The following is a 14,924-nucleotide window of genomic DNA, read 5'->3' on the forward strand; positions in this document are numbered from 1 at the left end:
TTTTCGAACTTTATTTTTTTAAACACAAAATTACCTGGGATTGTCTCCAAAATGCAAATTATTAGGCCTTGCCTCCTGGGATTCTGATTCAGCACAATCAGGACAGGAATCAGGAATTTATATTTATAGCTAGAAGACAGATGTTCATGGACATCACTTTGAGAAACATAGGTTTGGAGCCCCTGGAGAACAAGTATCTTTGAAAATATTGTTTTGAATACTCATTTGCTGTCTTCTCTCTCACTAGCATTCAAAACAGGGAATAAAGGAAAGAGGAAGACAAAAAAAAATGCAACTTTCTAAACTAATAACACCTAAAATGCCAATTAATTAGTCGTGTGTTCTTAAGAAGGACAATAAATTTTAAGAACAAAGGATTATCTACTTTTTGAAAAACAAAGCACCATTTGTGTTTTCATATACCCTGATACAAAAAGAAAAAGTTGGGTATTTGGTTAAAAACCAACTTGCTAACTCAAAATAACTTTATGTATTTATATTGCTCATGTGAGTAAATATTTATTTTTAAACCCAAGATCTGGAATTTCTTACATTCCCTTTCCACATATTCTACATTTTTGTTCATTGGGTATTCATTTGTTTAAGCCACCTAATTCAGCATGGTACAGTGGAAACACATGTGGGCTAAGCAAACAACGACTTGGTTTTGGCATAGTTGTCACTTGTCTTTGCAGTGTCATCTGAATACTTCCTTTTTTTTTTGTCATTTTATAAAAAAGAGGAAATAACAAAAATATAACTGCTGATGAGAATGATATATTTGGAGTAAAGATGGCAGTCATTTGGTGTGTGACAGACAAATCTGGCCTTAATGGGCAGACAGTGGACTCTGTGGTTGGGGTGTGTTCCTATGTGGGAAAAATCTTGAGCATCAACACCAAAATAGGAACCAGTTTTGGCATCCAAAACCAGAAGGTCATTGAGGTTCTTGGTGGGGAGTCCTGCTACAGATTCTTTTATGAAAAGAAAAAGGTCAATGCCCACAGTTTTCTAGAAAAAAAAAATCCTTAAAACAACTTGTTAACACTAAAGTAATCTTTATACTCTCATGCTCAGAATTTAATTTGGTCTGGTGCCAACTCCCTGGGTTTTTTCTCTTTTCAATTTCTGCTAAATTCTCTTGACATAAGCTGAGAAAACTAGAATTTGAGAAAAGATATTTCTATTTTTAAAGAGTAACCTCTTTTTAATGTTTAATTATATCCTTTTGTAGCAAGATCGTATATTGAAATATTAACAGACGTTGCACCTGTCATAGGATATCTCCAGCTCTACCGTCCCACTTCTTACTTCCAGCAGATGAGAGGGCTTTCTATGTGCGCTGCCCTCGGATGGTTACCAGAGAAAGGGGGTTCAAAATAGATTCTTGAACTCTATAGCAGAGTGAAGGCTGAGTGGCAAGACCTAAGGGCTTACACACCAAAGACTTGGCATGCAAGCAATATACACGGTCATCTCTCTCTTCTCTTTTCTCTCTCTCTCTCTCCCTTCCTCCTCCTCTTTCATCTCACTGGGAAGAGAGAATTAAACATGAGGTGAGAGAATCAGACATGGTGAGTGTGTCACTGAGCTTTCTGGTCAAGTACAGTTTTAGGAGTCTGAAAGTTAGAGCAACCTGTGCAGCACTTTCTAGTTCAAAATCAGAGAGGGAGGAGGTGTTGCCCAATGAATATTTGATCATTTGCTATGTACTTTGCACATACGAATTCATTTAATCCAGACAACCTTGTAAAGTACATATTCTTAATGCACCACTCAAAGGTGAAAACAGATTCACTAAGTAATTTCCCCCTGGCTACACAGCTGGCAATCCATGGAGCCAGGATTCCAGCATAGATGGTTGAGGTCCAGAACCAAGTTTTATTTCCTTTAACTTCAGGAGAAGCCACCACACACACAGCCTAAATGGTAACCAGTTAAAGAGACATAGTAGTGTCTTGTGAGGCCCAAGGATGGGGCCTCATACCCAAGTCTCCAGAGCATCAGCCTGGCATGGAAGAGCATATGACAGTCCCATTTCCTGCTCCCTGCACCCAACCCACATTATAGGGCTTCGAAGTATCAGGAGAGTGTCAATGTATAAGGGACATCAATGTAGGGAAAAGGAAGTTGCAGCATAAAATGTTCTGAGAAGTAAAGACCATTGGAAACTTGGACAACAGCAAAACGTCAAGAGTCCCTACTGCCACCCCTCACCCCCAACACACACACACACACACACACACACAGGCACACACACACATCTGGAATCTTGATGCCACCTTGTGGAAAGGGTAGGGAAGAGGAAATTCAGACTTTATATCTGGATTGACCAAGAAAGTTAGATATGATTGAGTTCATCTAGAATGAAAATGATACTCTCTGCCACTAGGCAGAACAGCAGCCGCAAATACAGTAAATAGTTATTCTGAAGTCAAGCGGCATGCTTGCACACCTGAACTGCGAAACATGTACTGAAAACACCACATCACCACCCGTTGTGTGGGCCTCAGGAATTCAGAAGCAAGGAAACAAACAAAAACACCAAGAATTTATTCCACGATTAGGAATTTCACAGTGAATTTTACTCACCGGAAATGGAACCACCCCCATCCTCGTACCACACTTACACTTTGATAGGTTTTTAACTCGGCAAGTTTTTAGGAACAAACTACATGTGAAAAGTGAGGATAGAATGTGTGCAATGAATTTCAGTCTATAAATACAATACCTTATATTGTTTGGGGGGTTTACAGAGTTCATGTCACATACATTAGCTCACTAAATCATGACAACAGCTCCATGAGGTAGGCATTACTGAATCCACAGGTGGAGAAACCTGAGACTTAGAGGTTAAGTAACATGTCCAGGGAAACAGAGAGTGCGACAAAACCAGGCCCTCTGATATACATAATTCGTATGTATATCACATGATATAAATAAAGACTAACTTATAGTCACCTCAACAAGGGAAGAGAAAAATCAGGCCATTGAACATGTCTCTCCGGTGTTTCCTTTGAAATAGCTGGAAACTGACTTCTTGACCTATGGACCTAAGTAGATGCTGGTGATTTACTTCGTTTTTGTAAAATTAACCTTCAAAATACATCCCCCTTCTTTTTTGTTGTCCAAAATTTTCCCAGTTTTTCAAATTGTGATCAACACAAAAATTTAACTATATATATATATATGCATATATATATAGTCATATATATTATGATATATACACATATATATATCATAGGAAAAAAACCTTCACTAGATTCTACTGTTCATCTCACCCATCCAAAGTTAATACTTGAATATGTTAACCTTAATAAAATAAACAACAATGTTCAAGCCACTATATCATAAGTATAGAACTGTTAAAATTTCACATGAATTTGTAAACAAGAAAGCAGATAGTTACTAACCAATATTTTGGGTAATATAATTTTCTTTTCGATGGAATGTAAGTGGTCCAAACTTTATAAATTAGATGTATCATACCTGAATCCTAAGTATGTCAGAAATAGGTTACCTGAAATTCAGATACACAGAGATAAACATTTTAGTGCTTCCTTAATATTAAAATGGTATTCTGTGATCAAATGCCTTCTAGGTTTTGATTGATCTGATATCTTTAATTTCCATGGAGTAAAATGAGAATTTTTCCTCATAAGTAAAGCCTGGTTGTTCAGAATTTTCACTCATCTGATAATATAGTGGTGAAATGTTAAGACAGCACAACTTTGTGATTAAATGGAATAAATTTGATCACACAATGAAAAAACAAAAGAAATCAACACAAGAAAGAATGATGTATTTGAGAACATTTTTAATAAATAATGTGACAAAATTACTTTTCTGATTATTGGTTTTCAGTATGCAAAATTATGGCTAAAAATAAGAGGTTTCTTACATGAACATAATGAAAACATTAATCACATGGATTGTTCCCTTAGTACTGCACACCCTTTCTATGTAACTTTCAAATTATCTAAGTGAACACATTTAGTTTTTGGTGAACACCAGCTTTTTTTTTTTTTTTTTGTGGTTCAGTTTTGTTTGGCTTTGTTTTCCAGTGGGGTCAGGCCTGATACCTGTGTATGAATAAATGTACATTTTTTTCCCTCAAATAGCACCAATTATCAAGTCAATGAAATTCATATAACAACAAAAAAGGATCATAAAAATCTACAGTCAGAGGGCATCATTTGGCAACTCAAAGCAAGCAATGCCTCTCTTTGAACTTATAAGAAAATCTTATAAGCTTCAAATTGGCCACAACAAACTTAAACCTTTTTTTTCTTTAAGTTCAGGAAAAGTAAGAACCATTGGGTGAATGGCCAACAATAAAGTACGCACGTTACTTCACCATCTGTCATCATTCAAATATTCCAAATACAAACATAGAGCATGAACAAAACAGGTTAAAAACGCTTCTCAACATTTTTTTTCAATAAGACAAAAAAGGTTAATAGTTACAATGGTTTACAAATAAAGTTTAGTGATTGTGCTTTTAAAACCAAAAAAAAAAAAAAAAGATTAAAAACAGTGCATTACAAAAACAAAAATCAAACTTCCTTAAGTGGCACTTCTGAAAGTCGAACTGACACTACCAGAAGAAATTTAGGCCAGTTAAGATAGGGATGTCCTTATTCAATTGGTCATTAAAAACATCCATTTGTTTGTAATATGCATTTATAATTGCATTTGATTGAAAAATAGAACAAGGTTTTTTGCTAGGCTTACTTATGACAATGACTAGACAACCAGAGATCCAACTGGCTTACCCCTACTTCTCCAGAAGTATACTTCCAAGAATATACTTTAATGATCGAAATGAAGACAAAATAAAGTACCACCAGGGATTGCAAAGAGCATCTATTTACAATGTTTCTACCCCATTCAAATTGATTTGTGGTTGTTCTGCTTTTGTTACATTTTTTTTCTCCCAGCAGAGGGTGGTATGAAAGACTGATTTGAAAAATCATGTTAAAATGAAGTATGTTTTCGTTTGCCTTAGCAGTTGGTTATAGAAAGATTATGTCTTGAGAGCCCTTGGCATGAGGTTGATTCATCAATTTTGTATCTTTGATCAATACTTTGCTGAAAATTGGCTTGGTATCTAAGCAGTGCAATGCCATATCTCGGGGGCAAAATGCAAAAGAACTGTGTCATTCTTTCTTGCTGGCTGATGGCTGGAGCAAGAAGTCAAATACGTCCCTTGCTGGAAGGAAGGTGTCATGGTTTGCTCCAACAGCGAGGGGAATAGGGAGGTTCTTCATTAGGGATAAGGATCAAGCAACAACAATAAAACTCCAATAAAATTTTTAAAAATGGTATTCCAATAAGAGGAATAAAAAATGACAATTTTTACACTCTGATTGCACTGAACATTTTATCTGGCGTCATGTGTCATCAGACATGAGGCATCTTGAGTGATAATTTTCACATTAGATCTCACAAGCCTCTCCGGTTGTCTTCAGCTTTCAGTTTCCTGTAAGAGAAAAGTGTTTGTTGAATTTGAAAATAAATTTTAGAGAACAGTTTTAGAGTTTGTTGATTTTATATGTTTTCAACCTTACAGTTGGTATTTCTTTGTTCATTCCCCGGCATATGTTAGAAAGCGCTCATGGCAACTCATTCATTTGTCATAGTTGGTTTTGATAGAAAATGCAATAGTTCCCCGTGAGTATGTTCTGTGCTATGTCTGGGTATTGGGGCATGTGGTGTAGGAGACAGAGGAGCAGTGGAAAGTGGATTTCTCTACTCCCTCCAGCCCCAACTCAACATTGTAGTTTAAATTTTATGGATTTTAAGTATTAGAGTTCTGTATGATGACGATTTGTCCTCCAGAAAGGTTCTCTTACTTAACAAAAACAAACAAACAACAACAACAACAAACCACACACACACACACACACACACACACACACACACACACACATCCCCCAAAAAACAAAAGAATAAAGTAAAATAACTTATAAAATAACTTCTCTTAACAACTGTAGGAAGAAAGTCTTCTTATTCCAAATGTCAAAATGAAAATGCTTTGGGTATTATAGAAAATTCAATTAGACATCATTCCTTAAAATGTTTCATCTTCTATTTTTAAAAGTTCAGTTTAATGTTCATTTAACAATCTACTTGGGATTAAATATATTTGTGGGAAGAGAAATTTGCCCTCAACTTTTTTTTTTTTTATTAAATGGGAAAAACACTGTCTTAAAAGTAGGAGGTGATTTTGTAATATGATATGACGTACTGTCAATTCCATCTTGTATTGCTATCTATAAATTCTAACAAAGGAGTATATATTTGACTCAAAAAGGGTTCTCTTCCATCTGGGAAGGTTAGAGTCAAGGATCAGGTTGACTGATCAGGTCAAGGATAATTTTCAGAAGAAAGAAGGTGGAAGATAATTGGTCAAATTAGTCAGATTAACCATAGTGATTACTAGGGAGGCCGATGATAACATAGGCTAAGCACCCTCATTCAAATCCTCATAACTGTCACCTTACTGGTTTTTATAACCAACTATAATATAATACTATGCAATATATTATCTGAGTAAATAGTTCTTATTTCCTAACAACATGTTTGCCATATAAATTTCTTATCTGAAGATCTGCAGATGAATATGCCCTCTAGATCTAAAAAGAAATTATTATCCGGGGAGCCTGGGTGACTCAGTGGGTTAAGCCTCTGCCTTCAGCTCTGGTCATGATCTCAGGGTCCTGGGATCAAGTCCCGCATTGGACTCTCTGCTCAGTGGGGAGCCTGCTGCCTCTTCTCTCTCTCTGCCTGCCTCTCTGCCTACTTGTGATCTCTCTCTGCCAAATAAATAAATAAAATCTTAAAAAAAAAAAAAAAAAGAAATTATTATCCCCATTTGCAACTTTGGAATACATTTCAAGGAAATCATTAAATTCAAAGAATTTCAGTCTCTGGCATCACCAACATTAGGGTTTGTGATAAAACAGTAACATTTCTGTAGACTGATAAATATTCCTGACTTTGAGGCTGATGTAACAACAGTATAATACTGAGAAACTTGGAAAATAGTTATAGATACCTCTAATTCTTCATTATTATCTTCTCCTCTTTCATATCCTCCAAGAACTTGCATTTCTGCAATATTTCTTCGACCTACATTTGCTTGTTCTCTTTGTCTGCTTCCTGATCCTCTTGATGACATTGAGCTTGAAGAACTCGGATCTCTGGGATTATTTGATGTCGGAAAAGTAGGTCTACAGTAAGGTAGAATATCCTCTGTGTAATGAAACATAATAAGTGTATATGAACACCACTGTACTGTTCCAAGGCATAATGTAACATAATTTATATCTGTCATTCTGAATGAAGAAGCATCAGTGTTATTGAGGAATAAATGAGGACATTTTATAACAATAATTAAAAAGGCAGCAGTGTCCAGAAAAATAAAATAACAAGCCTCATTGTCTTTCCTGGTACTGGCTGGCATCTAGGTTGATTTCATTCACAAGCTCTTGTCCACCTCAAACTCACTGGGGACCAACATCATTAGAAGAGGAAAACCAAACCTGGAGTCGGACTTAGCTTCCAGTTCTATCCTTCATTATGGGCTCTCCAATTATTTTAGGCTTTAGTGTTCACTTTTCTAAAAAAGCATTAATAGTATCTACACCCAGAGGTGCTTCCAGTGTTGATGTAAAAACAGAGGGGATCGTGAAATCCCTATGCAAACTATGAAGGGTTATTTCAAGGCATTGATGGAAACAAAGTCCAGTTTCCTCAAACCACAGAAACAGAACCAAGCCCCGGTTCACTTTCCAGACACCAAGATGTCAACCTCCATTTCAACATCATATTTACACTGTGAAGCCCTGACTCTCAGAAGCCTGCCATCATTGCTAGGTTAAAACACAAAGCCATTCTAATTAAATGCCATCTCCTGAATTTCTATCTCCATACTGCTTTTAATTTGGTGCTGCTTATACCGATGATTTTCAGGTGCTTACTTCACTTCAAAGCCTGTCCGCTCTACCCTTTGTACACCTTGATGACACCTTTCTCCTTCCATTCTACTCATCACAATTTCCAGCGAGATTCGGACTTGCCGGGGTCTCCCAATCCATGAAGACCACTGTTTTTCACCCTTGCTTCACGGCACTGGGAATCCTGTGACCTTCATCTTTTGTCCATGTTCCATCAATCTTTTTCTCTCCATTGACTTTAGTTTTTGTCAGACTACAATATAAAATCTCTCTCTTGCTCAAAAGTTCCCCTCAAGCCTGTGCTCTACATGAAGCGATACCTTCTTCCTGGCCTTACAGTTCAGCAAAGCTTCTTAAAGCAATTAGGCTCAGTATTGGTAGACAAAACTCCCATTTACTCTGAATCCCGTGGTAATCTATCCATGCCCACGTTACTACAACAAAAGAGAAAATCCACTGTTGACTTTGATAATGCTAATCATGTTTTAGCCCTTATGTCTCTGGACTTGTCACTGCCCTTCATTAGGAAACCATCATCAAGTTAAACTGTTAAACTGGGAATATTCACTCCCAGCTTCTAGTTCTCCTCTCTTCCTGGCCAGTCTCCTGTGGGCTCTTCTTAATGCAGTGCATCTTACATGTTGAAGGTTTCAACATGTAGCCTAGTGTATATATACACATTATTTTCCACACTCACCTAGGGAAATTTCATCCATTCTCACAGACTGTAAACTTTTCTAGATTATACCCATCATGGGGACAGGTATTTTGTGTTTCGTGTTTTGATATACTCTCAGCTTGACATATGGATAGTTTTGAGTGAATGAATGCATAGATTTAATTAATATTTTTTAAATTATTTAAAAAAATTTTTTTAAAGATTTTTATTTATTTATTTGAAAGACAGAGATCACAAGTAGGCAGAGAGGTAGGCAGAGAGAGAGAGGAGGAAGCAGGCTCCCTGCAAAGCAGAGAGCTCTATGTGGGGCTCGATCCCAGGACCCTGGGATCATGACCTGAGCCAAAGGCAGAGGCTTTAACCCACTGAGCCACCCAGGCGCCCCTTAATTAATATTTTATCATGATAATTCATTAATTTGTATTTCCAACTCCTGATCTATGGTGAACACTTTCTCTTAAGTATCCCTCAAACTCAATATGTCCAACATTGACTTCATCGGGTCCACTCTTTTCTTTCCTCTCTGTATTCCCTCATATAGTTAATGACAATACTAATCCTTAAGACAACAAATATAGAAAACTGAAATTATTTTAGAGTCTCCCTCCCTTCCAACCACCTTCTAGTATGCCTTAAGTGTACTTTTTCCACGCATTCAAATATACACAGGTGAACCCGATTTTTAACACTAAAAAATGTTAAAGTTTGAATATTCCCACTCAGTCATCTCAGATCCTAGAGCCTGGTTTGTATTCTCCACATCTCTTGTCCCAGCATGGTAAATATCTACTAATAGATCCTTGCCTTGAGTCATTCCTCTCTAATCCTTAATCGCTCAGCTGCCTTCTTACAGGAACTACAGGCACTGTATGACTTAAGCTTAGGTTTACCTTAAGAGCTTCCCCTTTGACCACCTTTACTATCTAGGAACACTGAATTTCTTATAATCTTCTCAATGCACTTCAGAGATTTTCATGCTGAGTTTCTCTGGCAGAACAATCTATTCACTTTTCTTACCCAAGTTAAATCTCACCCATCCTGAACACTCAGGTTATGTGTCATTTCTACCAGGAAAGATCGAGAAGTCTTTCTTTACCTTACATACCCCCAAAAGACTGGGCTAACTGTCCCTTCTTTGGACTCTCAAGTATAGTATCATAAACGTTACACCAAATGTGAGTATGTCTATAAACATACAGATATACTTATCTCTGTCTTTGACTATAAGCTTCATGAGGTCAAGGTTCATGTTTACACATAAATCTCAGGACCAGTATAATGCTTTACAACACAGTGGATGTTTGATATATGCAGAAATAAATTGAACTAATTGAGGTAAATGTCAGCAAAAAGATCAGTCATTCAAGTCTAGAAGACCACTCTCTTTAATTAAAAATGACCATTCATTAAACATGTAAATCAGGGTTCCTCCTTCATTTTAAATAATGTCAACTGAATTATGAAGGTGAAAATTACAGCAATGCATAGAAATGATCATTTAATGACACATATACACAGGGTTATGGTTCAAATAAGAATTTGGGAAAGTAAGACCTATAAAATAATAATCCAGTCAGTGTATCTCAGCGTTTTCCATGAAGTAAGTTTTTTTGTTTCTAGATTAATGGTTCCAGTAATAGTTCTTTAGTTCAAAATATTTTTATAACATAAAGGACAACTTAATAAATCTCTAAAGATTGGTAAAAATAATTTCATCACTTTGTTCTAATCCTGCATACACCAAGAACCTTCCAGGTTTGTAAACTCTTCTCCTGAAGAATCCCAATGCTTTAGAGAAAGCTTCCTTGTAGCAGCAAATTGGTCTACACTTTTGGGCCACATATAAACTTCATCATTTATGTCATGACATTATATTTATAAATCACTACTGGGAGTACAGTATGGGTTAAAAGTTCAGAGCCAGATCACCTTTTGCTTAACTGATAAAAAGTAGGCTCAGTTTTTCAAACGTTGGATTGTGATGATAACACCAAGTACTTCGCTGTCACATAGTAGAGGCTTTTGCTTGGAAGGTACTTTTACTTATCACTTTACTGCGGAGTCCAGGCCTGGATTAGGAGTTCAGGCTTCCCGTCACAGAACAGAGTGAAACTGACTCCCATTATGAAGAAAGTTACTAATGACCAGGGGCTCAGAATAAACAGAACAAGAAATTTATATCTAATCCTACCGTAGTATTGAAGTCCCCCTAAAGGCTTCTAGATTCCGTAATCCTCTTTTCAGACTCTTTCATCAATCCTCCCCTTTTCTGTATTTCTTTCTCCTAAATGGTTTCTTCTCCTTCGTCTCTAATAATCCTATCTTAAAGCATTCCCACAAATTCTGTCTTCCTGGCAAACTCTTTTTCCAATCTCTCCTCTTCCCAACCTTCCGAAAGGAGCTCATCACCTCTCTTCCACAATTTCCATTTACTTTACAACTCCCTACAGTCTGGCTTCTATTCTGACTACAATACTAAAAACAATTCTTTTAAATGCCACCCACAAATCATATTGCAAAATTCTCATGTGTTCTTTCCCCCAGCCTCCTCCTCCTGTTGACACCCAGTTTTTACTTCTGGGTGGCATTTTAGACTTCTTTCTTAAAATTTCCTTCTCCATTCTTTCTAGGATATTATTTTCTCTGGCTTGGAGATCTTGATTATTTTATACCTCTTGGTAGATCCATCTCAACTTCCATTGTAGAAAGTCATTCTTGGGCCTAACCTTTTAATATAATCACTGCCGATTATTGGTGTGTTGGGATGGGCTCACATGTTCTCAGAAGAGGAGTGCACAAGTGACTTCATATTAGCAGCTTGAAGCCAGTCATTTTGGAAGTAACTACCCAATAGAAGTGAGTAAATGGCTATAAATTAGGGTTTTGCTTTGCTTTGCTCCCAGAGAATTGATTGTTCCACAATAACGAGTGTATCATGCTGAAAATTTAGCCTCTGTAATTCATACAATTGTGTTGCTGTTTCTAAAACCCACTCTCTACTCACAACCTTTCTCCTGATCTTTAAACTTAGCTCTCTAAAGTCTTATTGATTTTCTCCCTATCTGTGCTCTTATCAGCACCTTAATCCATTCAAAAGTGAAATTTTTTTCCCTCAGACATCTTTTCTATTTTGTTTTGTTTTTCTTTCTACATTGGTTAGTACAATTAGGTTCTGCCGGCAAACAGGGCCATCTAATGAACATTGGAGTAACTTCCCCTTTACTCCATAATTTCATTCTATTTTTTTACTTTCAGTCAGTCACCACTGGTTCTATCTCCAAAATGTCATTGTAGGCTGTTCTCTCCATTTTCCACAGAACTATTTGAATTCAGTGTTTTCTAGTTTATACCTAGATATTTTACCTAGTTTATTTAGTTTACACCTAGATATTTTACAATGATCTGATACCTTCATCTACCCAAGTCCAAGATCTCTTCCTTCACTATAGAAGGCTGCCATTTATTTTTCTCAAAATCTGATTCTGTCATTTCTTGTTCAAAATTCTTTACTGGCTCACCGCTGCTTATATCATAAATCCCACACTCTAGATCATATTCCCAGCCTTCCCAATCTGGCCCAACCACCTTTCTAGTTTTACCTTTCACTATTTGTGTCTGGCGGAACTGGAAATCAATGTTCACCAAACATTTGCTTTTACACTCACACGGTTTTTTTCTCCAACAGCTTCCTTTACCTGCTATCCCTTTTTCTGTTTAACCTGTTGGAATCATGCTTTCCTTTAAAACCCAACTCAACCGGTACCTGTCCAAGGGACTCTTATATAATGTTATGTATTTAATTTATTTATATTAAAATTATTTGAGTACCTGCTTGTCTTCGCCATTAGAGAGTCAATTTCTATATCTTATCCCTTTCCCTATGGCCTAAGAGAACCTAACAGCGCAACTTGCGAACATATGTTCAATCTGTATTTATTTGCTGTTTGAATAAATCAGTACCTTGGATGAGGTGAGTCTTTGCTGGTGGAAGGTCTCGTTTTGTGGCCTTGTTTCCTCGTCCTTTCCCATCATTTTGCTGTTCCTGTGCTTCTCTGGTATCACCTGGATTGGTTCTCATATCAGCAACTTGTCTTCCATCCAAGACTTCTCGCCCCTTGTAACTGCCCACTTTTCTATCTGACGATCTGTCTGTTCTTGGTTCTATAGAAGGGAGTTTTGGCACCATTACAGGTCGTACCTCCAGCTGTGCCTTGGATTGGACAGTGGGTGACTTTATAGCAGGTGGTGGCACTGGAGGTGGTGGAAGATCTAGAAAGGAATATTGAAAACATTATAGAAGTCTGCCGCTTATAAAATTGCTAAATATTAGTATTAGCATTGGAGTCACATTCAGTTGTGAGATAAGGTATCGTAAATGAACTGGAACAATTGAAGACAACCAAGGAACAAGAAGATCAACAATTTCAATGTATTCTCATTGTCATATGGCAGAAAAATATTGAATCATAGAGCTGGGACTTAAAGATTTAAAGATTATCTACTCTTGGGATAGATAATATGGGCAAGTGTGCTATCACTTCCTCTCCCCCAACTGTGACAGACCTTCTTAATTGATTTCAGCATAATGTTGCTGGTCCCAGATGCATACCGCTACTCTCCAGGCAACCACTTCAAATTGATTGAGGTTGGCACTTGAGTTGAGACCTGTTTGCCACCCCTAATCTAGCCTAAATCCCTTCTTGCTCTATAAGAAGGGAAACTCAAATGCATAGAACTTTAGTTATTTTTCAATCTCAAGTCTAGGTATGATCAGAACAAGGACCAATGCCCTTAGATTCCTAATTTCTGGTTCAGTATTCTTTATACTATTTCATTTTATTTTGTGTTTACAATCTACCATCCATTGATGAGGTCTCTGCACTCTGTATCTGCACCCAGAGGTTTTAAACCAGATAATCTCTGGTATAGATATAAGTGAATGTCACCTATCTATCTTCCATTATACATTACATATATATGTTAATGCATATATATCACATACATATATACATATAACTAGACATTGTATATAATTCAACTTCTTACAGACATACTTAAGGATAAAAGTAGGTAAAAGTTCAATAACTTGATAGTTAAAAAATTTATTTCTTTAAGGGGTGCTACCCTTGGCTGCCATGTACATTCCAGGAAGCAGAAATAGATATCCTAATGGTAGTTGGTAACTTAGTAGAAGAATATGAAGAGATTTTAGTTTTAGGTTTTTGCCTTTACTATGGAGGATGAATTAAAAGGAAAGGCTTGAATCCAGGAGGGCAAGAGGTTATTGTTAGAGCTCAGAAAAGTAATGACAGGGGATGGAACTGTATTGGTGGCTGTTCAGATTAGACGTATTTGATAAATATTAAGGAAGAAAAATCAGTATTATTTAATGATCAGTGGAATACAGGAAAGGAAAGAAAGGAAAGATTCCAAGATGACTTTGAAGACTTTTGCTATAGGGGCGCCGGGTGTGGTGCATAAAAAATGAATCTTGGAACACTGAAAAAATTAAATTAAATTAAAAAAAAAGAATTTTGCCTTCGTTGACTAGGCGGATGAGAGAAACTTCACTGAAGATAAGGAAGGAGGGGTTGAGGAAGAGATGGATGGCCTATAGAGAAGAAGTAGGAGCTCAATATTAGAAAAGTAAATAGGAGGCCCCTTTGAAGTACCTAGATAGAGATGTCTAATGGGTTTTTGTACGCAAAATCTGAGTTTCAAGAGAGGCCAAGTCCAGAGATACCAAGATTTGGGAATTATCAGCACGGCTTTTTCAGCCATGACTTCAAAATGATAATTTTCATATGTGGAGAGCTATACTTAGGACTCCATTATTAAAATTGGTCCACATTTTACTTACATATTTTTGTTGTTCATTCTCATGGCTCGTCATGTTCTAGTTTCATATAAATAGCCTCTAAACATTACCCAAAAGGGTGGCTAAAGCACAGCAAATGGCATTCATTTTCTCCTGATTTTACAAAATCAAATTTTTTTTGTCTTACAACATATATTACCATTGTCGTTGTGCCTGGTTTTCCTCTTTACTACTTTAATGGATTAAAAAAAATACTTAAAAAAAAAAGGGTACTATCATGAGAGTCGAGAGTCCTTCCTCATCTGCTACTTGTTTATTAAAAATAACCAAAAAGAGATGGTTAAAAACCAGACTATACTGAGTGGCATAAAGCCAAGTGACCCAAGGCAGAGCAGTTCTAAGTTCAGGCTGAGCCTGGGACTGGCAATGAAAGGAGAAAAATCTAATTCAGAACATATCTGGCAGT

General features: G+C 36.7%; 1 protein-coding gene across 1 annotated transcript in view; it reads right to left on the reverse strand.

The window, feature by feature from the left end:
• Positions 1–3,798: 3,798 nt before the first annotated feature.
• Positions 3,799–14,924, reverse strand: part of ROBO1 (roundabout guidance receptor 1) — a 411,503-nt gene continuing 400,377 nt past the window's right edge. Inside the window, 3 exon segments of the mRNA XM_080801074.1 lie at positions 3,799–5,482; positions 7,061–7,257; positions 12,601–12,909. Coding sequence (XP_080657200.1) covers positions 5,468–5,482; positions 7,061–7,257; positions 12,601–12,909 — 521 coding nt within the window. The 3' untranslated portion in view covers positions 3,799–5,467.

Source organism: Martes martes, assembly GCF_963455335.1.
Source record: "Martes martes genome assembly, chromosome: 1".
In the NCBI taxonomy this organism is placed as follows: domain Eukaryota; kingdom Metazoa; phylum Chordata; class Mammalia; order Carnivora; family Mustelidae; genus Martes; species Martes martes.